The sequence below is a fragment of the Mirounga angustirostris genome, unplaced genomic scaffold (genome assembly GCF_029215605.1).
Source record: "Mirounga angustirostris isolate CCGP_5_RB_7025 unplaced genomic scaffold, mMirAng1.0.hap1 SCAF_15, whole genome shotgun sequence".
Taxonomy (NCBI): Eukaryota; Metazoa; Chordata; class Mammalia; order Carnivora; family Phocidae; genus Mirounga; species Mirounga angustirostris.
Window position 1 is genome coordinate 58,532,755 of NW_026991723.1, and position 23,027 is coordinate 58,555,781.

General features: G+C 43.5%; 2 protein-coding genes across 2 annotated transcripts in view; one reads left to right on the forward strand and one right to left on the reverse strand.

Annotated features, from left to right (window-relative positions):
* TMEM8B (transmembrane protein 8B) overlaps positions 1–23,027 on the forward strand; it is a 79,146-nt gene that overhangs the window by 54,649 nt on the left and 1,470 nt on the right. The window lies entirely within an intron of this gene.
* LOC123849378 (olfactory receptor 13J1-like) lies at positions 220–1,381 on the reverse strand. Its single transcript, XM_045881980.3, is given in 2 exon segments — positions 220–527; positions 530–1,381. Coding segments are annotated over 2 exon segments (960 nt in total). The 5' UTR covers positions 1,182–1,381.

Consider the following 23,027-nt stretch of genomic DNA (forward strand, 5'->3'; position numbering starts at 1 on the left):
GGAGCTGGCGTGAAAGTACAGGAAGTGATGTGGAGAGCCGGCCAGGGTGATGCCAGGGAAGGAGCTGAGGGTGCTTTGTGAGCAATTCTCGTGCAGCATCAGTGGGACTCGGTGCTGCCTTTCTGGGATGAAGATTCCAGACTCAGCCCTGCACCCCACCTGTCCTCACTGTAGGACTATGAAGGCCTCACCTACTAATCTGAAGATCCCAGGCCTCCCTCACTGGGACGTCCAACTCCTACCCCACACTTTCGTGGCAGCCTCCCTCACCTCCTTGTTCCTCAAGCTATAGATGACAGGGTTCAGCATGGGCGTGACCACGGCATAGAGGACCGTGAAGACCTCATCAGAGATGCGGGCCTCCTTGCTCTTGGGTTTCAGGTACATGAATATGACGGTGCCGTAGAAAAGCATCACCACAGCCAGGTGCGCCGAGCAGGTGGAGAAGGCTTTGCGGCGTCCGGCAGCCGAGGGCACTCTCAGGACGGTGGCCAGGATAAGTGTGTAGGACAGGCAGACGAATGCCAGGGTATAGGCAGCAGCAGGATGGCCCCCACCAGCAGGAAGACCTCACTGACAGAGGTGTCACTGAATGCCAGCTTCAGCACTGCCAGGATCTCACAGGTGAAGTGACTAACCACATCGTGGCCGCAGAAGGACAGCCTCATGGCAATGACTGTCTCAGTCACTGACTTGAAGAGACACAGGACCCAAGCGGTTCCCACCAACGACAAGCAGAGCCGGGGGCTCATGAGCACGGGGTACCTGAGTGGCCGGCAAATGGCCAGGTAGCGATCATAGGCCATGATGGCAAGAAGCAGACACTCTGTGGAGCCTGTGGAGAGGCTCAGACACGTCTGGATTGCGCAACCAGTAAAGGAGATAGTCTTCTGGGCTGACAGGAGGTGGACCAGCATCAGAGGCACAAAGGTAGACGTGTAGCAGATGTCCAGGATAGAGAGGTTGCCCAGGAAGAAGTACATGGGCGTGTGCAGGCGGACATCCAGGACACTCACTGCCACGATGGCTGTGTTCCCCAGCAGGGTCACCAGGTACGTGGTTGAGCACAGAGGGAAGAGCAGGTGCTCCAGGGCTGGGTAACCAGAAAATCCTTTCAGAAAGAACTCAGAGATCTCTGTCCTATTGACCCGCTCCATATTGCTGTGCTCAAGGGGGCACATGGCTGGGATGGAGGGAAAGAGGGTGCAGGGTGGTGGGAGAGCCCACAGAGCCTCTTTTGGGTGGGGGTATGTTGCTAGGGCCTTTTCCAGTTCTTACACACACTCTGTTCTTGAGTTTGGGCAATCTGTGCACTTCTGGGCTGCAATTCATCCATGTGAAAAGTGAGCATTGATCTGGATCAGCATTTCCCTGAGAGAGTGTTAATGAAAATGTAAGTAGGCAATCTGAAAAATTAATTTGAGACAACATTAAATTAATTGAAAGTAAACAAAGCCCTTTACTGCAGGACTTCTTATATGCCAATGTGATTTGTGACCTTCCAAAAGTGGTATAGGGCAAGTAATTCCCAAACTTACTTGACCATGGGTCCTCTTTTTATATTAATCTACAGCAGATAAGTATTCTTTTTTTTTTATAAATTTTTTTTTTAAGATTTTATTTATTTATTTGAGAGAGAGAATGAAAGACAGAGAGCACGAGAGGGAAGAGGGTCAGAGGGAGAAGCAGACCCCCCGCTGAGCAGGGAGCCCGATGTGGGACTCGATCCCGGGACTCCAGGATCATGACCTGAGCCAAAGGCAGTCGCTTAACCAACTGAGCCACCCAGGCGCCCTCTTTTTTTTTTTTTTTTTAAGATTTATTTACTTATTTATTTGAGAGTGAGAGAGAGTATGTGCACAAGAGGGGAGGGGCAAAGGGAGAGAGAGAATCTCCAGCAGACTTCCTGCTGAGCATAGCTGGACACAGGGCTCAGCTCACAACCCTGAGATCATGACCTGAGCTGAAACCAAGAGTCACCCTGACACCCCTACAGCAGATAAGTGTTCTACTAACATAGTTTGGGGGAAAATCAGAGGTCCTCAAATCTTAATGTGTAGCAGAATCACCTGGAAAGTTTGTTAAAACACAGATTGCTGGGCTCCATCCCCAGAGCTTCTGACTCAGTTTGTGTGGGTGACGCTGCTTCTGCTGGCCACACTTGAGAATCCCTGGGCTAGATGGTTCCTGAGGGTTCTCCTGGCTTTCAGGAAGCCTCTGAGCTGCTTTACACTCTTCTGACTGTTGGGAATGCCCTTCTCCTTTATTTCTCAACCTGCAGACGTCTGGTTGTGTCTTCAGCTTGGCTCTGGTCTCCATGCATGAGGCATGCCTCTCCTCGGAGGGGCTGCTGAACTCTGAGCCTCTCAGCAGGCTCATCCACCTGTCCCTCCACAGGGCCTGTTTGTCAGCTACTGTGTGCGGATTGACCTTCAGAATCTGCCTTCATCGTGGGCTTTTGAGCTGCAATTTGAAGGAGTAGCTGGACTGGCCCCCAAACTCCTATTTTCTCTGGGTCGGAGCCAGAGCCACTTTGCCCCCATGAACTTGTAGGGCATCAGCGTGGAAAGCTCCCTGAGAGGCGAACCTGTTAGATCTCACTGAAGATAGGAAACTGAGATCATGTCGTGGGTCCGTGGCAAGGTGAGTCTAGAATCCAGTCCTCCCAACTGCGTGACACCTACAACATGCTCACAGCAGATGTTTGCTTCTGTCAAGGGCCAAATGTTGGTGGTCCTTTTATCATACTGGGTGAACATCTTTCTCCCACATTCTCCCCCAATCTTCCCACCAGGTAATGAACATAAGTCAACTTTTCCTTAGTGTTTTGGGCACCTGGCATTGATGTCAGTAAACCCATGGGACACGCTGTCCACACCTGGGTCTGGAGGGAGCCCCAATTCTTGTGAGCACCTCACTTGCATGAGATAGTTCCCTTTTATTCGTCCTGCATTTATCCGTTCCAGAATGAAGAAGAGATTGAGTTTCTACCACACACCAGGCACCGTGCTAGGCATTAGGGGAACGAATGAAGACATACGTGCTCCCAGACTACTAAATTCAAACCATTCCTAGGGAGAAATCCTTTCCAATTTCTGTGGCTAGCCTCATCCTGCTTCTGTCTGCAGGCCCTTAGTGATAAGGAGCCTGTTTCTCCCATGGACATACTTCCCCCCCCCCTTTTTTTTTCTCTTTCTGTCAAGCCATGCTAAGGGTCACAAAAATCCTTCCTGATATGGAGTCTTTGAGCGTTACTGGGCCTACACCATCCAGCAGGGTGCAGGCTGAGTGGCCCCTGTGGACACTTCCCTCTCACACAGAACAAACACAGCGTGCTGGGTGCTGGGCCAGGCACAGGGTTGAAGGGCCCTTTCTGCAGCAGGGAGAGCTCTGCCCTAGCCTTTGGACCTCAGGTAGAAGGTCTTGCCTCTGCTTGACTGTGTCTAGAGACATTGTGGGGTCAGGGGAGCGTGATCTGCAAGCTCCCTCCAAGATGCCGCTGGGAAACCTGAGACTGGGCTCCTGGAGGGGCACCTCTATTTAACCGAGTGTCAGTACAGTAGACGTTGTGCCAGGGGCATGGGTGGCAGAGAGGTGGCATTGTGTGCAGCCCCATTAGTCAGGTCATGCATAGCTTCCTCTTCGCACAGTTACACATACTATAATCTATACCCTAAAGTCACTAGCAAACGTGGGCGGCCATTGGCTCTCTGTTGCAATATACACACAGCTACATCATGTCCCCACATATGGCCCCCAACTACAAGTGTATGCACAAACAACTGTTTGAGCCCCACGTACACACAGATGTGCCTGTGTGAATACGTGCCGCATATCGGCTCATGTGTGTCCCTGTACGGTCGTTCATGTGAAGGTGTGCACATGTGTGGCAGGCACTCTCACTTTTTTGTGCACTAGCTCTCTCTCTCTCTCTCTCTCTCTCACACACACACACACACACGCACACACCAGTAGTGCAGACATTTGGACTTGTGGCCAGGGCTTCAGAGGACCAAGCAGGATGACTAGGATGAGTGGAGACCAAGCAGGGGCCATGGAAGTGCCAGGAGAGAAGGAATAGCCCTTGGGGTGGGGAGCATACTTTGTCTGGGTTGAACCAGGAGGAGAAAGAAACATCAGAGCAGGGACATGGTCACGGTACCAGCTCAATGTCTTGTCTGCTTTCTAGCCTGAGTGCTGAGTTGCTGGGTTTCCCTGCTCTGCTGTCTCTCCTTCAGCTGGGGGATGGGGGCCTATAGGAAGAGGGGCCAAAAATGTGGCTGGATGCTGGGGAACTCTGGTTCCCAAAGCAGGGCTAGGAAGCTTTGTCTGCAGAGCCCACAGTGTCCTTTCTGCCTTCGCCTCACTCCTGGACATAGGCAACTTAAAAAAAAACAGTTCAGATGCCACCTCCCCCAGGAAGCCTTGTTTTATTTCTCCCAGGCCAGCTTGAACCCTCTCTCCTTTGTGCACCACAGCCCTGTGTTGGCATTTCCAAGGTGGTGCTCACCTCTCTCACTCACTCTTTGCCTCTTGCCTACCCTGCCAGCCCATAGGGATGCCACCTCCTTCCCCTCCTCACCCAGGTTCTGAAGGCCAAGTTGAAGTCCCCAGCCTGACCACAGCCAACTTCTTCCTGTCTTGCTGGGACTTCATGGGGCTAAGACAAATTGGGAGTGAGCAGCTGGGTGACAATCATGAACTGTTCCTAATCTGGAAGACAGCCTGGCAGAGCCCGGAGGGTCTTGCAGCTCATGGAGACCACCCTCTTTTTACATATGGAAACTGAGACCCAGAGAGGAGAAGGGGCTTGCCCAGCATCATCACACACTGAGTTGGGGGGAAGCCAAGGCTCCAGTAATTCCTTGGGGCTCTTGACTCCCAGCCAAGGCCCCTTCCCCTGTCCCCACATCTCCACTTTTTTACTTACCTTGAGGCTCTTCCAGACCCATGTTTCCTGTTTCCCAGAAGATAATTCAGAGACCAGGAGCCTTCTTTGGCTCCAGCTCGGAGAACACAGTTGAAAGAAGCGGGTGCACAGGGAACCCAGGTGGGCAGGACAGAGGGTTTCACACTGACCCAGCTTCCCAAACTAAGAACACATGCCTAGATTTGTGCAGAATTTAGGGAAGTATTTGCAACTTGATAGAATTAAGTGGAGCTTTTAGAACGGGGTGGAATTAGGCAAAGTACTCAGAATTCAGTGGAGGTTCTCTAAAGGGTGTCAGGTTTGGTGGAATTAGGAAATGCTGACATGCTCAAGGCTGCGCAGGGTCCTCAGTAGCTTACTGTGGGCAGCCAGGGTCTCCCTGACCTGGGCAGCTTCCAGCTCCATCGTGACTGACAGCCTCCCAGGAAGTAGGCAGGCCAAATGGAGTAGGCACTTTTCAAAGCTCCCTATGTGCCAAGGGACTGTGCAATCCCCAAGGCAATTTAGAGGGAGAAGGGGAAATGCGCCCTGCTTAGAAACTTTGGGGTGCTTCAGGGATGATGTCCCAAAGACCCAATTACACAGAGTCTAGTTGGAAATCTTAATTGGTGTGAAAAAGTTGGAGAAAGTGACTCAGGGTCAGGATCCACACTCATAGGTCAGCCCCCAATCAGTGTGGCTTGTGCACGTGTACAGAATGAGTAAATGAGTGGAGGGATGAATAATTGAATAAATGCATAAACACTTTTTGGTGAATAAATTAAAAAAAAACTGATGAACGGCTGAGAACACAAATGGGAGGCAGAGGTGCTTTCCAGGAGTTAGAGGTCCTGCCAACTTTCATAGGGATCTCAAGAAAATGCAAGATTTGGAAAGAGTATAACGGGGAGGGAACTGGGTGAAGAGAGACAGAGAGAATTACAGAATATCAGAGCATGGGAGTCCGTATCTACCATCCTGGCACACCCTCATTGGATGGACAGGAAAACTGCTCTAGGGAGGCGGAGCGGCTGGCTCAGGGTCCTGGGTTTGCTCTGTGACGCTGATGTGTCCGCTCTTGAATGCATCACCCTCGGTCAATGCCAAGCAGGTCTGCCCAGGTCAGGTAGTGACTGGGTGCTCTCACTGCACCTGACTCCTCCTCTCCATGCTCAGCACAAGCATCCTGATGGTGGCTCCTTGAGGTTCCTTCCAGTTCTCAAAGTCCATGCTTGGGTGGGGCTTGAGGGCCTCGTTATCAAATATGGTCATATCTATATCTAGATAGATATGCATATCTACACAGAAAGATTGATTTTGTAATTATATGTAAGTATGGCTTTTAAGCATGCTTTCTTGTTGCAGTCTCATTGACGATAAGTGATGAACAGTTGCATATATTTAAATCACATAATTTGATGGATTTTAACATAAGTGTACAGTCGTGAAACCATCAACACAATCAAGGCTGAGAATTTATCTGTCATCCCCAAAGTTTCCTCATGCCCCGGTGTAATCCAGTCCTCCCTCCCCCCAACCAGGCCACCTCGGATGTGTTTTCTGTGACTAGATCACTTGCATTTTCTAGCATTATATTTGTTGCAGCCCTGTTTATCAATACTTATTTTAATATATATATGGATTTCTTTCTAGACATGACGTTAGGTTTAAAATAAATTTTATTGTTTCTCACAGTCCTCATACCACACTCTTATAATTACTGTAGATTACTAGTGCATATTGATATTGATATCTGCTAGGTCAGATTCCCTCTTACTAGCCTTCTTCAATAGTGTCTTCGTTATTCTAGCACATTTCCTTTTCCAGAAAAGTTTTGCAGTCAGTTGTCAAATTTCATGACATCTCTTCTGGGATTTTGCCTTTAATTCATTGACGAATCTGGGCGGCAGAATTGACATCATTGTAAAATCAAGTTTTCTTATCCAGGAACATTGTCTCTCCATCAATCCAGGTCTTTTACTATGTCCTGGTCATATAGCTGTTCTTCTAATAGGTTCATGAAGTGATTTCCATCAATATATATATTTTCCCCAATGTCAAATTCTCCTTGTATTTCTGGATAAACCCTCTTGGTGTTTTATTCTTGTCATAGGTGCAAGATTGATTTGGGGGGTGAGCTGATGTCTAGCTCCTGGGCTCCAACTGGTGGACATCAGTCCATTCTTGATGACCTTTGGGGAGGTGGGAGGAGGTGGTTGGAACAGCCATGAGGCTCTGAATTCCAGGGCTCAGGCCTAGGGAGATCACTCTGGCAGCAGGATGACAGATCGAGGGCTCTGGGGGACATAAAATCTGTGTGCCCCAGTTATGTGGCTGTGTATTCTCTACTAGCTTCTAACTGCTAGGAGACCCTGAGGGAAGAGATTAAATCTGTATTCAAAGAATCTATTCTCTCAGAATCCAGCAGTTGATTCACTAACATGTCCTTTCTCTAAGCTTTGTAATTATCTTTATGTCATTTCCAATGAGGCCAAAACCTCAAATATACTTTCACTTTTATGAATCTGGATGGCCTTTCATATCAATAAATTTATAAATCAGAAAACTGTGTTTCATCTTTGGTCCAGAAAGTAAGATCCTGAGTCCTTGGCACCAGCCAAGTTTGGAGACTCAATACATGTGTGGAGGTCTTACCAAAAAGTTGTAGAAGATAGAACTTGTCCATGTTTAAATAAAAATAAATTCTTAACAGCCCTGAAAAATCAGGGAGAGTGCTACCAGCAGACCAGAAATGTTGAGAATTGCTGAGAAATGAGAAGCCAATGAGATTGGATTATTAGAAGAAACCACAGCCAAACAAAGTAAGGAACGGATTACTGCAATAAGGACAGTGGTTTTGGGGGTTCTCGGCTCACAGGCAGTGGTTACAAGGAGCAGGAGGAAGGGCCTGAGGGAACCATCAGGATGACTGGTAAGGGACTCTATCAGCAAGCAGGCAGGTCCAGATAGTGGGCACGGGAGATACGTGCCCTCAAACTGAGTCAGTAAGTGTCAGTGCTTGAACCAGAGACACACAGAGAAGTCCTGGGAGGAATGGGGAGCCACCAAGCCCAACTGACATCCTCTCAGTAACTTCTTCAGCCCTTCAATCATCATTCCTGGAGGTGGTAAATGGAAACTGAGTTCATAGACAAGGCAATAGGGAATTGTAAATAAGAAGACAAGCCTATAATACCATGTGGCGTTATATACGGTATTTATCTTTTTTGTGACTGGCTTATTTCAATTAGCATAATGCCTTCAAGGTTCATCCATGTTGTCGCCATTGTATTCCATTGTAAGGACATACCACTTTTTGCTTATACATTCACCAGCTGATGGAAACTTGGGTTGCTCCCACGTTTTAGCTGCTGTGAACAATGCTGTTATGCTAACGTTAACCCTACTTACAATTTTTTGGGGGTATATACCCAAAGTGGAGTTGCTGGCTGGTATCGCATTTCTTTTTAAAATTTTTGAGGAACCTCCAAAATTTTGAGGAGCCTCAACTATTTTCTACAATGGCAGCACTATTATCTTACACTCCCATCAACAGTATGCAAGAGTTCCAATTTCTCCACATGCTTGCCAACACTTGTTAATTTTCATTTTTTCCTTAATAGTAGCCATCATAATGGGCGTGAGGTGGTATCTCATTGTGGTTTTGGTTTACATTTCCCTAATGATTCGTGATATTGAGCATCTTTTCATGTGCTTATTGGCCATTCATATGTCATCTTGTAGAAATGTTGGTACAAGTCCTCTGCCCATTTTTATTTTTTTATTTTATTTATTTATTATTATTATTTTTTGAGGAATAGCTTCTTTTTTTTTATTATGTTCAGTTAGCCAACATATAGTACATCATTAGTTTTTGATGTAGTGTTCAACGATGCATTAGTTGTGTATAACACCCAGTGCTCATCACAACATGTGCCCTCCTTAATACCCATCACCCAGCTCCCCCAACCCCCAAGCCCCCTTCCTTCTGTAACCCTCAGTTTGTTTTCCGGAGTCCAGAGTCTCTCATGGTTTGTCTCTCTCTCTGATTTCTTCCCATTCAGTTTTCCCTTCCATCCCCTATGGTCCTCCATGCTATCTGTTATGTTCCACATATGAGTGAAACCATATGATAATTGTCTTTCTCTGCTTGACTTATTTCACTTACCATAATCCCCTCCAGTTCCATCCATGTTGCTGCAAATGGTAGGTATTCATCCTTTGATGAATATGTCCATGTCCGTTTTTAAATTAAATTGTTTGTTTTTTTGTTGTTGTTGAGTTTTAGAAGATCTCTAGAGATTCTAGATATTAATTCCTTATCAGATATATGATTTGCAAATATTTCCTCCCATTTTGTAGGCTGCCTTTATACTCTGTAGATAGTGTTTTTTCGGTACACAAAGTTTTAAAATTCTCATGGGGTCCAGTTTGTCTAATGTTTTTTTTGTTATCTATGTCCTTGGTGTCCTCTCTAAGAAATCATTGCCACATACAATGTCATGAAACTTCTGTCCTATGTTTTCTTTTAAGAGTTTTATTGTTTCAGGTCTTACATTTAGGTCTTTGATCCATTTTGAGTTAATTTTTGAATATGGTTTTAGGTAAGGGTTTAACTTCATTCTTTTCTTGTAGATACCCAGTTTTTCCAGTACCATTTGTTGAAAAGACTATCCTTTCCCCATTGAATGGTCTTGGCACCCTTGTCAATAGTCATTTGATCATATGTGTGGGGATTTATTTCTGCACTCTATTTTATTCTATTGGTCTATAGATCTCTTTTTTTGCCAGTGCCATACTGTTTTGATTGCTGTAACTTTTTTTTTTTTTAAAGATATTATTTATTTATGGGCGCCTGGGTGGCTCAGTCGGTTAAGCGACTGCCTTCGGCTCAGGTCATGATCCCAGGGTCCTGGGATCGAGTCCCGCATCGGGCTCCCTGCTCTGCGGGGAGCCTGCTTCTCCCTCTCCCACTCCCCCTGCTTGTGTTCCCTCTCTCGCTGTGTCTCTCTCTGTCAAATAAATAAATAAAATCTTAAAAAAAAAGATATTATTTATTTATTTGACAGAGAGACAGAGAGAGCGCACAAGTAGGCAGAGTGGCAGGCAGATGGAGAGGGAGAAGCAGGCTCTCGCTGAGCAGGGAGCCCGATGCAGAGCTCGATCCTGGGACCTTGGGATCATGACCTGAGCCAAAGGCAGCCACTTAACCGATTGAGCCACCCAGGCACCCTGGATTGCTGTAACTTTGTAGTGAGTTTTGGAATCAGGAAGTGTGTATCTTCCAGTTTTGTTCTTTTCTTTTTCAGGATTGTTTTGGTTACTTGCCATTCTTTGAGATTCCATTGAATTTTAGGATGAATTCTTCTATTTCTGTGAAACATGTCATTGGGATTTTCTTAAGGATTGCATTGAGTCTATAGGGCACTTTGGGCAGTTTTTTTTTTTTTTCTTTTAAAGATTTTATTATTTACTTGTCAGAGAGAGAGAACACAAGCAGGGGGAGTGATAGGCAGAACAGGCAGAACAGGCAGAGGGAGAAGCAGGCTCCCCATGGGGCAAGGAGCCTGATGTGGGACTCGATCCCAGGACCCTGGGATCATGACCTGAGCCGAAGGCAGATGCTTAAGTGACTGAGCCACCCAGACGTCCCTGGGTAGTTTTGATATTTAAAGTATGTTAAGTTTTCCAATCCAGGAACATGGGAAGTGTTTCTATTTATTTATGTCTGTTTGAATTTCTTTCAGCAATTTTTGTAGATTTTGTTGTACAAGTCTTTCACTTCCTTGGTTAAGTTAATTCCTAAGTATTTTATTCTTTATGATGCTGTTGTAAATGGACTTGTTTTTGTGATTTCCTTTCAGATTGTTCATGTATAGAAATGCAACTGAGGGGCGCCTGGGTGGCTCAGTTGGTTAAGCGACTGCCTTCGGCTCAGGTCATGATCCCAGGGTCCTGGGATCGAGTCCCACATCGGGCTCCCGGCTCAGCGGGGAGCCTGCTTCTCCCTCTGACCCTCTCCTCTCTCATGTTGTTTCTCTCTCGCTCACTCTCTAATAAATAAATAAATAAATAAAATCTTTAAAAAAAAAAAAGAAATGCAACTGATTTTTGTGTGTTGACTTCTGTGTGTAGTATCCTGCTATGTTGATGAGTTCATTTATAGTGCTAATGGCTTTTTTGTGGAGTCTTTAGGATTTTCTAAATATAAGATTATATCTGCCAATAGAGATAATTTCACTTCTTGCTTTCCAATTAAGATGCCTTTATTTCTGGGGCACCTGGGTGGCTCAGTAGTTAAGTGTCTGCCTTTGGCTCAGGTCATGATCCCAGGGTACTGGGATCGAGCCCCGCATCGGGCTCCCTGCTCTACGGGAAACATGCTTCTCTCTCTCCCACTCTCCCTGCTTATGTTCCCTCTCTTGCTGTATCTCTCTATGTCAAATAAATAAATAAAATCTTAAAAAAAAAAGATGCCTTTATTTCTTTTATTTCCTAATTGCTGTGGCTGGAACTTTCAGTACTATGCTGAAAGGGGGTCATCCTTGCCTTGTTTCTGATCTTAGAGGAAAGGCTTTCAGTCTTTCACAACTGAGTATGATGTTTGCTGTGGCTTTTTCATATATGAGTTTTATTATGTTGAAGTAGTTTCCTTCTGTTTTTATTTTGTTGAGAGTTTTTACAATGAAAGGGTGTTGAATTTTGTCAAATGCTTCTCCTGTATCAACTGAGATGATGTTTGTCTTTTATTTTGTTGATGTAGTGTATGACATTGATTTTTTTTATGTTGAACTATCCTTGCATTTCAGGAATAAATCTGCCTTGTCGCAGTATATAATCCTTTTAATGTGATGTTGAATTCAGTTTTTTAGGATTTTTATTGAGGATTTTTGCATCTATGTTCATCAGGGTTATTGGCTTGTAGTTTTTGTTTTTTCTCATGGCGGCTTTATTTGGATTTGGTATCAGGGTGATGCTAGCTTCATAAAATGAATTTGCAAGTGTTCCCTCTTGTTCTATATTTTGGGAGAGTTTAAGAAGGATTGGTTTTAATTCTTTGGGTGTTTGGTAGAATTCACCTGTGAAGCCATCTGGTCCTAGTCTGTCTTTGATGGGAGGTTTTTGGTTACTGATTCAATCTCTTTATTTGTTATTGGTCTGTTCAGGCTTTTTATTTCTTCTTGATTCAGTTTGGGTAGGTTGTGGGTTTCTAAGAATTTATCCATTTCTCCTAAGAATTTAGAAGAAATTTCTTCTTTCTAATTTATCCATTCTTCTAAGAATCTATCCATTTCTAAATTATGCAATTTGTTGGTATGTAATTGTTTATAGTAATTCTTATGTTCTTTTTAATTTCTTAATTAAAGAAAAAATCATTTGTTGTAGTGTCTCATCTTTCTGATTCTATTTATTTGAGTCTTTGCTCTTTTTTCTATTAGTCTAGCTCAGGATTTGCCAATTGTATTTTTTTTTTAAACCTCTTGATTTTGTTGATTTTTTTCAATTGTTTCTCTATTCCTTATTTGATTTATATCTGGTCTAATCTTTATTATTTTCTCTTTTTCTGCTAACCTTGGCTTTCTTTTTCTCAATTTTTAAGCTCATTAAATTTCAGACTTTATTTTTTCTAATAAAAATGCTTTTTTAATTTCACTCCACATATTTTGTTTTTTTATTTTTATTTTTTTAAAGATTTTATTTGTTTATTTGACAGAGAGATAGAGAGAGAGCACAAGTAGGCAGAGTGGCAGGCAGAGGGAGAGGGAGAAGCAGGCTCTCTGCTGAGCAGGGAGCCAGACGTGGGGCTCCATCCCAGGACCCCAGGATCATGACCTGAGCCGAAGGCAGCCGCTTAACTGACTGAGTCACCCAGGCACCCCTCACTCCACATATTTTAATATGTTCTATTTCTAAATCTGTCTTGTTCTAAATAATTTGTAATTTCCACTATTATTCCTTTTAGTTATTATAGAAGTATATTTCTTAATTCCCAAACAAATGGAGGTTGTTGGATAAACCTTTAAGATTATCTCAGCTTGATTTCTAATTTAACTTCATTGTAGTCAGAGACTGTGGTCTGTATGATACCCATCTTTTAAATTTGTTGAGACTTGCTTTATGACCTATTTTCTGGCAATTTTTCATCAATAGTATCTGTGTGCTTGAAAAGAATGTGTCTTCTCCGCTGAGGGCATTGATTCTATATGTGTCCATTTTATCAAGCTTCACAGTTAACTTTGTTCAAATCTAAATTCTTACTGATTGTTTTGTCTGCTTGACCTCTCAATAATGTAAAGATATGTGTTAGAATCCTTTTCTTTATTGTGAATTTGTCAGTTTTTCCTTATAGTTCTAGAAATTTTTGTTTTATATACTTTCATACTATGTTATTAGGAGCATACAGCACTATCATTGGTATATCCTGCTGGTGAAAAATGATATTTTATGTTTATATATGGATCCTCTTTATCTCTAGAAAATTTTTTTGCCCTAAAATTTATTTTGTTTATCATTATACCAGCTTTCTTTTGCTAGTATTTGCTTAACATATCTTTTCTATCTTTCTGCTTTCAATTTCTCTATCACCTTTTTTATTTTTATTTATTTTTTTCCAAAGATTTTATTTATTTATTTGAGAGAGAAAGAATGAGAGAGAGCACATGAGAGGGGGGAGGGTCAGAGGGAGAAGCAGACTCCCTGCTGAGCAGGGAGCCCGATGCGGGACTCGATCCCGGGACTCCAAGATCATGACCTGAGCCGAAGGCAGTCGCTTAACCAACTGAGCCACCCAGGCGCCCCTCTATCACCTTTTTTAAAACTTTTGTAGTAAATAGCATATAGCTTAATTTTTTAAAAAACTGAGCAGGAAGGAAAAGGAATGAGGCCCAAGGAGGTCACTTCAAGTACCTAGTTGGCTGGAGACTCATGATACCAGGAACTGAAACAGGGAGTCAGTCTCAAAATATCCCACTCCACCCCTATTCCTGACCCTAATCCCTCTCTCCTCCACAGGAATATCATTCCATGAGTCACTCCCCTCCCTTGGGGATTCCCATGGAATATAGGGCTCCATCTTCTTACATCTTTAAAATAAAACCTTCTTTGATGTAATTTCCTCTTGCAGCTGCTGCCTCATCTCTCTTCTCCCCTTCACTGACAAGTTTCTCGAGAAGTTATTCCTGCCTATTCTATCATTTAGTTGTTCATTCCAGATCCCTTAATTCTCCTTATCAAATGTGTCAGAAAGTCCTCTTAATGCCATCTCAACAATATATTTTAAGTCTGTTCCACCTGCTTTTCTCCCAGATACTGTTGTGATGCAGGCACTTATCATGTCTTGCCTGCACCTTGTTCTAGGAAGGGATTGCTGATCCTTTCACAGGCTAGCAGTGATACTCACCTATCAGAGTCCTTACACCTTACCTGGAGCTCACCTAAGGCCTTCTGGGGATCTGTGGAGTTTGAGGACTTGTCCTTTAGCTGAAGTTATGTAGGACACCCATCCACACTCCTCATCTCCCATAGCTCCAGCCCCTGAGATCAGAGCAAAGGGTTGGCTCGTTTTCACTGGTCACCACCTCCAGAAGTGGGCTGTTCCTGTGGCATTTTGGAGCCTGATGCTGGAGAGTGGTCCCTGAGCTCTGGGTATAGGCTCCCAGATGGTTAATTAGGCTGGGCTAATTGAACGCTGCCTTGGGCAGTCTTCATAATCAGACAGGTTTCCCGCTGGGAGCCAAACCCTTGGGTGTCCTTAACTGTCCCAGGGTAGTTTTCCTACCTTTAAGGAGATATAGAATTGGGTTATGTGATTCAGTACCCCAGGAAGCTCCTTGTTCTTGCCTGCATAGAAATATTGGTGCTACCTCTGTGTGGGTTAGGGAACAGGCCTCAGAGTCCTTATCCAGCAGGTAGAAACAGGTGTGACATTCTTCCTGTACTAGGTTTCTCAACAGGTACACTATTGCAGTTTTGGACAGGATAATTCTTACTCATGTAGGACTGTCTTTAATGTGGGATGCTTACCTTCCCTGGCTCTTGCATGTGAAATGCTGGCCCCCAGTTCTGACCTCTTCAAACACCCCCACATATGTCTAAATGTGCTCTAGAAAAGTTCTGCCCTCAGTCTAATCAGAAAGGTACCACATGGACACTCACAAGCAAGAAAGTCACTGAGATTACCTAGATGCTGAAATCCTATCATGTCTTCAGTTCTGTCTTGGCTTGTCTCCCGGACCTAGACCTTCAGCTGTCTGAGGCTGTGACTGTGATTCATCCCTGCCTGCCCTGGCACAGGACTTGGTCCAGAGCAGGTGTGAATGAGCAAAGGAATAGGATCTGTGGTGACTGGATGCTGTAGGTGACACTGTTCAGTAGAAATGCTATACAGGGTGTGTGCATGTAAGTTACATGTGTAGCCACTTTAAAAAAGTAAAAAGAAGCAGGTGAAATTAATTTAAATAATATATTTTATTTAATCCAAAAACCAAAAAATTATCATTTCAACCTGTGAGTAGGATAAAAATTATTAATGAGATATATTCCATTCTTTTGTGTACAAGTTTTGAAATCTGGAGTCTCTATTACATATACAGAACCCCTCAACTCCGATTAGCCACATTTCATGTGCTCAGTCGCCATGTGGCTAACGCTACCATATGGGACAGCACTAGAAAACTCTATTCTCTTACTTCCCTGCCCAACTATTGCTTATTTGCCCCTGCCTACAACATTGTGCGTGTGTGTGGGTGGTGGTGGTGGTGGGTGTGTATGCGAAAATTTTCAAACATATAGAAAGGCTGGAAAAATTGTAGTGTGAATAGCCACATACTTAAAATCTAATTTCGACAATTGTTAACCATTTGCTATTTGCATTATCACATATGAATTCATCTATACCGTCTTATTTTTTGATTATTTTCTACTTTAAGAAGACTTTTCTTGGGGTGCCTGGGTGGCTCAGTTGTTAAGCATCTGCCTTTGGTTCAGGTCATGATCCCCGGGGGCCCTCCGCGGGAAGCCTACTTCTCCCTCTCCCTCTCCCCCTGCTTGTGTTTCCTCTCTTGCTGTGTCTCTTTCTGCCAAATAAATAAATAAAAATCTTTAAATAAAAAAAAAATAAGAAGACTTTTCTCTTTGGCGGAGGATAGGTTGGAAAGACACTCAGGAAACTGTTATCTCTTTGAACATTATTCTACACAAGTCTAATCAGAGTTTTTCAAATTTTCAGGGCAGAGGTCTTGAAAGACTCTTCTCTTTTTCTCTCCATTATCCTCCCATAGTCTCTTTTTCCTCTCTGTGGATTCCCAGAGACACAGCTTCTCTTTCCAAGGGGCGGGGGGGGTGGGGGGTGGGGGTGGCTCTTGCCTCATTCAGTTCCCTCTCTCATTCTAGCACTAGGTTAGAGGTAGGCTTTGTGGCCAGGCAGGCCCGGGCTCCATTCTGGCCCTGGCACTCTCTAGCTGTGTGCCTATATGTAACACGAGGATAATTGAGTTGTGGGAGGTTTAAGTGAGATCAATTTGTAAAGTGTAATTATTCTAGCAATTATTAAAATAGTAGGTTGGGGAGAAAAGGGAGAGAAGTTTATTGCTTATGAGTAACCCTCTCTTTTGCACTTTGCTGGGGCCTTGTGAACACTTAGGTCCCAGAATTTACCTGGTACATTGTAATCATTTCTTATTTATTTATTTATTTATTTATTTATTTATTTATTTTTTAAAAGATTTTATTTATTTATGACAGAGAATGAGAGACAGAGAGCATGAGAGGGAGGAGGGTCAGAGGGAGAAGCAGACTCCCTGCCGAGCAGGGAGCCCGATGCGGACTCGATCCAGGAACTCCAGGATCATGACCTGAGCCGAAGGCAGTCACTTAACCAACTGAGCCACCCAGGCGCCCACATTGTAATCATTTCTATTCTGTCTCCTATCCAAGGTAAAAAGCTCCTGGAGGGCAAAGACTGTGTCTTCTCCCTAGCCTTAGCACCAAATGCAGGGCCTGGTTAAATAGATATTAGTTAAATAAATGAATAGAGTTCTAAGTATCCCAGTTATCTTTTAATGGTAGTTTCAGAAAGTTATAGAAACTTGAAAAGTCAGAAAGGAAGGCAACTTAGACTGTACACATTTAATCTGTCATCAGTCTTTCCTTCATTGTGCATTAGGGGAAAGTGAGGCTCAAGAAAATTTACTATGTTTACCTGAGTATGTGTGGCTAAATGCCCATGGACACACCATCCAGGAGGGTTGGGGAAGAGCAGTCCTCTTGGATTAATCAGCTCCCTCACATTCCTGAGGACAGCCAATCTGGTATACTTCTTACATTTTTTGGCTTCTTTAAGCTGATACCAGTTGAGTTTATGATTCTGGAGTCTGGCTGTTCTTACCTTTGGTGAATGAGGTGGATGGCTTGGCTGGGATTCAGGGCTATTCTATTTGGGTGGGCATGGTTTCTGAATATTTATTTATTTAATTAAGGGAGAGAGGGAGCGCGAGCGAGTGCTAGAGAGCACGGGGCGGGGGAAGGGGCAAAAGGAGAGGGAGAGAGAAACTCAAGACAACTCCACGCTGAACGCAGAACCTGATACGGGTCAAGACCCTGAGGTCACGACTTGAGCGGAAACCAAGAGTTGGTCGCTTAACTGATTGTACCACCCAGGTGCCCCCTGAATATCTTTTCTAAAGCTGCTACAACTTTTGTTGCATTCATTAATATACAAATAAGGTGTTTGTTGTCAAATGTTAAAAATATAGATTGCCAAAATAAAATTCAATCACTGGTAACCCCACCACTCAGTGAGAAGCACTGTTAATATCACATGGTATAGCTCTCCAGCTCCCATCTGTGCATACATTTATAAGGTTACAACTAGAACATTCCCAGCCCTAACTGCCCTGTATGGCCAACTGAGGTCACATTTTTATGAGTTCCCAGATTTTGTAGACTGTATTTTTTATCCACATAATGTCAGTGTGTACCCCCATCTTCCCGGTCTTGCCACTTATTTTTGGAATTCCCTAGGGGCTGCCTAATGGAGTTTATACTTCACGTCTCTTTCTTCTGTCTCTCTTCTCTTTTCCATCATCACTTGGGGCCAGAAGAGACTAGGCTTCCCCTGGCCCTGGTTATCATGGCCCCCCTCTACCTTAGAGCTTCAAACCTCTGCTACTCGGCGGTCACAGGGGAAAGTGGGGAGCTTTCTGCACTATGGGCATTATGGGGGAGCTCTGGGGGCTTGGTTCTTGATTCAGTGTGCTGAAAGGCAACTTCAAAAAACACTCTCAGGACAATGGCTTGACTTATAAGGAAGAGGCCTGCTCTGAATGTCAAAGATTGCATATTCATTCCTTCTCTTTGTATTCTTTCTGTAATAATTCAAATCTTCCCCCAGACAGATGCTCTGGGCCCCCAAGGAAGAAGCCCACATATTTCCTTCCTGAGCAAAATGTTGTCTCCCCCACCCCCGCTAGCCCCCACCATTAGTATTCTTGCTTAATTTATTCCTAGAGATTTTATATTTTTGGCTGCCAATTTCAATGATATTTTTGCTCTGTTGTGTTTTTAAATTAATTATTACCATTATGTAGGAAAGTCACTACTTTTTGTATTTTTTAAAAATAATCTTCTTTATTAAACTCATTAGTGTGAATAGTTTTCAGCATAATCTCTTAAGCTTTCTAGATATGTAATTACATAATACATTATTTTTACCTTTTATTTTATGCTCTTTTTAAACTGTGCTAAGTGAAAGTGGTAAGAGTGAGCATTCTCACTTATCCCTGGTTTTCATGGGAACATGTTTTCTTACCAACAGTCATGATGTTGGCTACTGGTTTGAAATATTTTTCTTTTTAATCACGTGAAGAGAGTATCCTTCTAATACTGCACTTATTTTTTTTTTGTTCATTTGTATATTTATCAGGAATGAATAATGAATTTTATCAAATGCCTTTCTGCCCCCCATTGAGGTGATTATATGGTCTTATTCTTTTTACTTATGTATATAACTAATCACAACAATAGATTTCTAAAAGTATCAAACCACCCTCACATTCCTAGAATAAGCTATATTTGTTTATGGAGCATTATTAGTCTTTCAATGTTCTGCTAGGGATATAAATATGTTATTTATTTTTTAGAATTTTGATATCTGTTGTGTTTTTATGCGATAGTTGTCAGGGTTGGTATCAGGGTTATGCTAGTTTTAGAAAATAAATTTTGTAAATTAAAAAATAAAGGAAAGTTCCTACCTTTCTCTATTCTTTGAGATAGTTTGAACAGCTCCAGTTGTTTGTAGGATCATTTCTTAATCCTTTTACTTTTTTAGAATAGACTATTTTTTTAGATCAGTTTTAGTTTCACAGCAAAATTGAGTGGAATGTACAGGGATTTCCCATGTACATCCTGGGGATTTCCCGTGTACATCCTGTCCCCGCTATCATCTGGCACCACGACGGTACCTTTGTTATAATCCATGAACCTCCATTGATACATCAGAGTCAACCAAAGTACATAGTTTACATTAGGGTTAACTCTTGTGTTGTACACTGTAAGGGCTTTGACAAATGTATAATGACATGTATCCAACATGATAGTGTCCTGGGAAATAGTTTCACTGCCCTAAAAATCCTCTGTGCCCCACCTGTTCATTCTTCTTTCATCTCTGGCCCCTGGCAACCACTGATTCTTTTGTCCCCAGAGTTTTGCCTTTTCCAGAATGTCATATGGTTGGAATCATACAGTATGTAGCTTTTTCAGATTGTATTCTGTCTCTTACTAAGATGCATTTAAGATTCCTCCATGTTTTTTAATGCCTTGATAGCTCATTTCTTCTTAGTGCTGAGAAACAGTCCATTGTCTTAATGTACTTTGGTTTATTTATTCATTCACCTATGGAAGGGCATCTTGGTTGCTTCTAAGTTTTGGCAATTAAGAATAAAACTGCTGTAAACATCTATGTGCAGGTTTTGTGTGAACATAAGTTTTAAACTACTTGTGTTAATACCAAGAAGTGTGATTCCTGGATAATATAGTAGAATGTGTTTAGTTTTGTAAGAAACTGCCAGACTGTTTCTATATAGCTGTACCGTTTGAGTTCCTTTCTATATATTTTTACATAATATTTTTAATGTTAAAATTTCACCTGGGTATACCTAGATGGTCTGCTCTGGCCTCTCTAAATAGTTTGCCTAGTACTCAGTGTGACTTTTCATCTAAACACTCAATTCTTCAGCTCAGGAAATTTTCTTTATTTCTTTAATGATTATTTCTCCATGGGCTCTGCTCTCTACTTCTAAAATGTCTATTATATAAGCGTATTTGAGTTCCTGGGCATTTCCCCTCTCTCTCTATTCTTTTTTTCCTCCAGACTTATGAGATAGGTTCTCAAAGTGGCCTTTCCTGATTTGATTTTTAATCTGAAAGTAAATTTCCTGCTTTGCATAATTTCCTCAAATTCATGTATGGATTGACTTTTGAATATTATTTAAATAGAATAAATTTTGGGATTTTACTATTTTTCCATTTTTTAGATTCTAGTAACCCTGGTAATAAGGTACAATACTTGATATCTTTTTACATATGTCTAGCAATTTTTCTCTATTTGTTCACTTTAAAATATTTTTTTTTAAGATTTTTTTAAAAAATTTATTTATTTGAGAGAGAATGAGATAGAGAGAGAGAGCATGAGAGGGGGGAGGGTCAGAGGGAGAAGCAGACTCCCTGCTGAGCAGGGAGCCCGATGCGGGACTCAATCCTGGGACTCCAGGATCATGACCTGAGCCGAAGGCAGTCGCCCAACCAACTGAGCCACCCAGGCACCCTATTTGTTCACTTTAAAGAGGGACCTAGATCTATGTTTGTTTGGTATTGTAATTGAAATGGTTCTAGGGGCGCCTGGGTGGCTTCGTCGTTAAGCGTCTGCCTTCAGCTCAGGTCATGATGCCAGGGTCCTGGGATCGAGCCCCGCATCGGGGCTCCCTGCTCAGCGGAAAGCCTGCTTCTCCCTCTCCCGCTCCCCCTGCTTGTGTTCCCTCTCTCTCTGTGTCTCTCTCTGTCAAATAAATAAATAAATAAATAAATAAATAAATAAATAAATAAAATCTTAAAAAAAAAAAGAAATGGTTCTATAAAAATTATGTAGCTTAGTTTCAAGCATGTTGGCTTCAGACAGTGGAGAAAGAAGAAAACCTGGTTGTTCATGGTGTAGTGGAGTGGGCGTAGGGTGGTGCTCTACTCCGCCATGATTAGAGCAGGAAGAACTCCTGAGAAGAAGAGAGAAGTTTGCTGCTGTTCTGGGCAACTTCTTTTCAATATTTACGGAGGCAGCCCAAGGTTAGGCAAAGGACTATCTCCCTCCTCTAACTGGCATGAGCACCCAGGTTAGGAACCTGCTGATCATTATCCCTGCTTTTCTGTGCAAAACAAAAGATGGGCTGTCTTGGCCTTTCCTCTGAGAGCAGACACTTGTGTTCCTAAAGTCACTCAACTTGTTTCCTGCCTGTGCCCACCTCACCCTTATTCCTAGTCCTGGCTGTCTATCATAGGGCTTAGGGAGGCTCTGGGGGGCGTACCCTCTACTACCTCCCGGAGACGCCCTTCCTTAGTCAATGCATCCATCAATATGGTTTAATTTGCACTATATCTTGTAGAAATCCCTTAAATTTTCCCGACCAGAATTTGTAACAGAGAGGATTTAAGTGCATGGGTTCAAATTATGATCTATAAACGAAGATCTGGAGACTAATTTTTGGCAGGTCAGAATACGAAACTGATTTTTACAGTTTCACCACTAGGTGGTGCCACCAATTACTGAAAACAACGGTTGGATCGTGGGACAACCACGAACCATTTGTATCTAGAACAAGCACAATTTTGTGAGCTTGTATGGAACTTGTATGCACTTGTGCATATGTGCACGAGTGTGTGCGCACACAATTCTTGGTGCAGGAGTTTACCCACAGAGCAGTTTACAAGGGCCCACAGGCATGTAAGTGCATGCATAAGTCTGCGCCCTGGAAAGTATGGGCATGAAGCTAAATGATAGGAACTCCAAAAGGCTGACCTATCAGCTGTATGGTCTGAAACTCCAGTCCCTCAGCTAGGAAGGCAGCCTGTGGAGTGTGCAGAAGACCAAACCCTATGGGAGAAATACAATCACAATGCTACAGAACAGCTTTTCTGACACAACCACACATTCCTCTAAAGTCATCTAGCCAGTCAGGACTCCAAGAAGGTCTCAGTCACTTCTGCAGTCCCAGAGGACTGTGGTCTCTATACCTTCCCCCAGGTGCTCAAAGCGTCTCATCAAATACCCACCCTGGGATCCTATCTTCTGTCCAGATGGGAAGTGACTCTGCACTTAAGAAAACAAATGTCACGTGTATGTGTGTGAGAGGGGTGGAGCGTCTAGTGTCCACATCTGCCATCGATGTCCCTGTTATCTCTGTAGAAAGTCCCCAGCTGATCTCAGACTCTCACTCTGGATGCCCCCCTCACTCCAGGAATAGTGCTGTCTTCATTACCTGCTGTACAGAATAACCCACAAAGCTGGGAAAACTTAAGCAAGTTGCTTCTCTTCTCTGGCCTCAGTTTCTCTAACTCTTCAGTGACGGCTGGGTCTGGGTGATTCCCAGAGGTCCTTTGTGTTGACTGAAGCCCTGCATGTCTGCAGTTTGCAGGGTCCTGCCCCCATCCCGTGGCTGGTGTGGAATGGCAGTCTCCTTAGAGAAGAAGGAGAAAGTTCTGTTTGCCTTTCTCCTCTTCTTTCCAGCAGACTTCCCTCCTTAACAGGCCCTGAGAGAAGGCAGCTGGGTTCCCAGGGCCCCAGAGGCCATAGGAGGAAGTTCTCACTCCGGCATCATTAAAAGTTTCACCCTCTGAGGGTGAAAGCCCCTGGATTCATTAGAGCTGCTGCCCCTGAGTCCAATTTGGTTGAAGGGAACATTTGGCGTTTTCATCCAGAGAAGGTTTGGGGCCTCCCTGAGAGAGCTCATCTCATTGAGGTCTGAGAGGAAAAGTCCCCAGAAGTCACTTCTTGCCCTGCCACTTTTCCAGAGGAGGAACAGGGCTGGGTCAGGGGAGGGGCTTGCCTAAGGACACAAGGAGGCTGGCTGCTGAA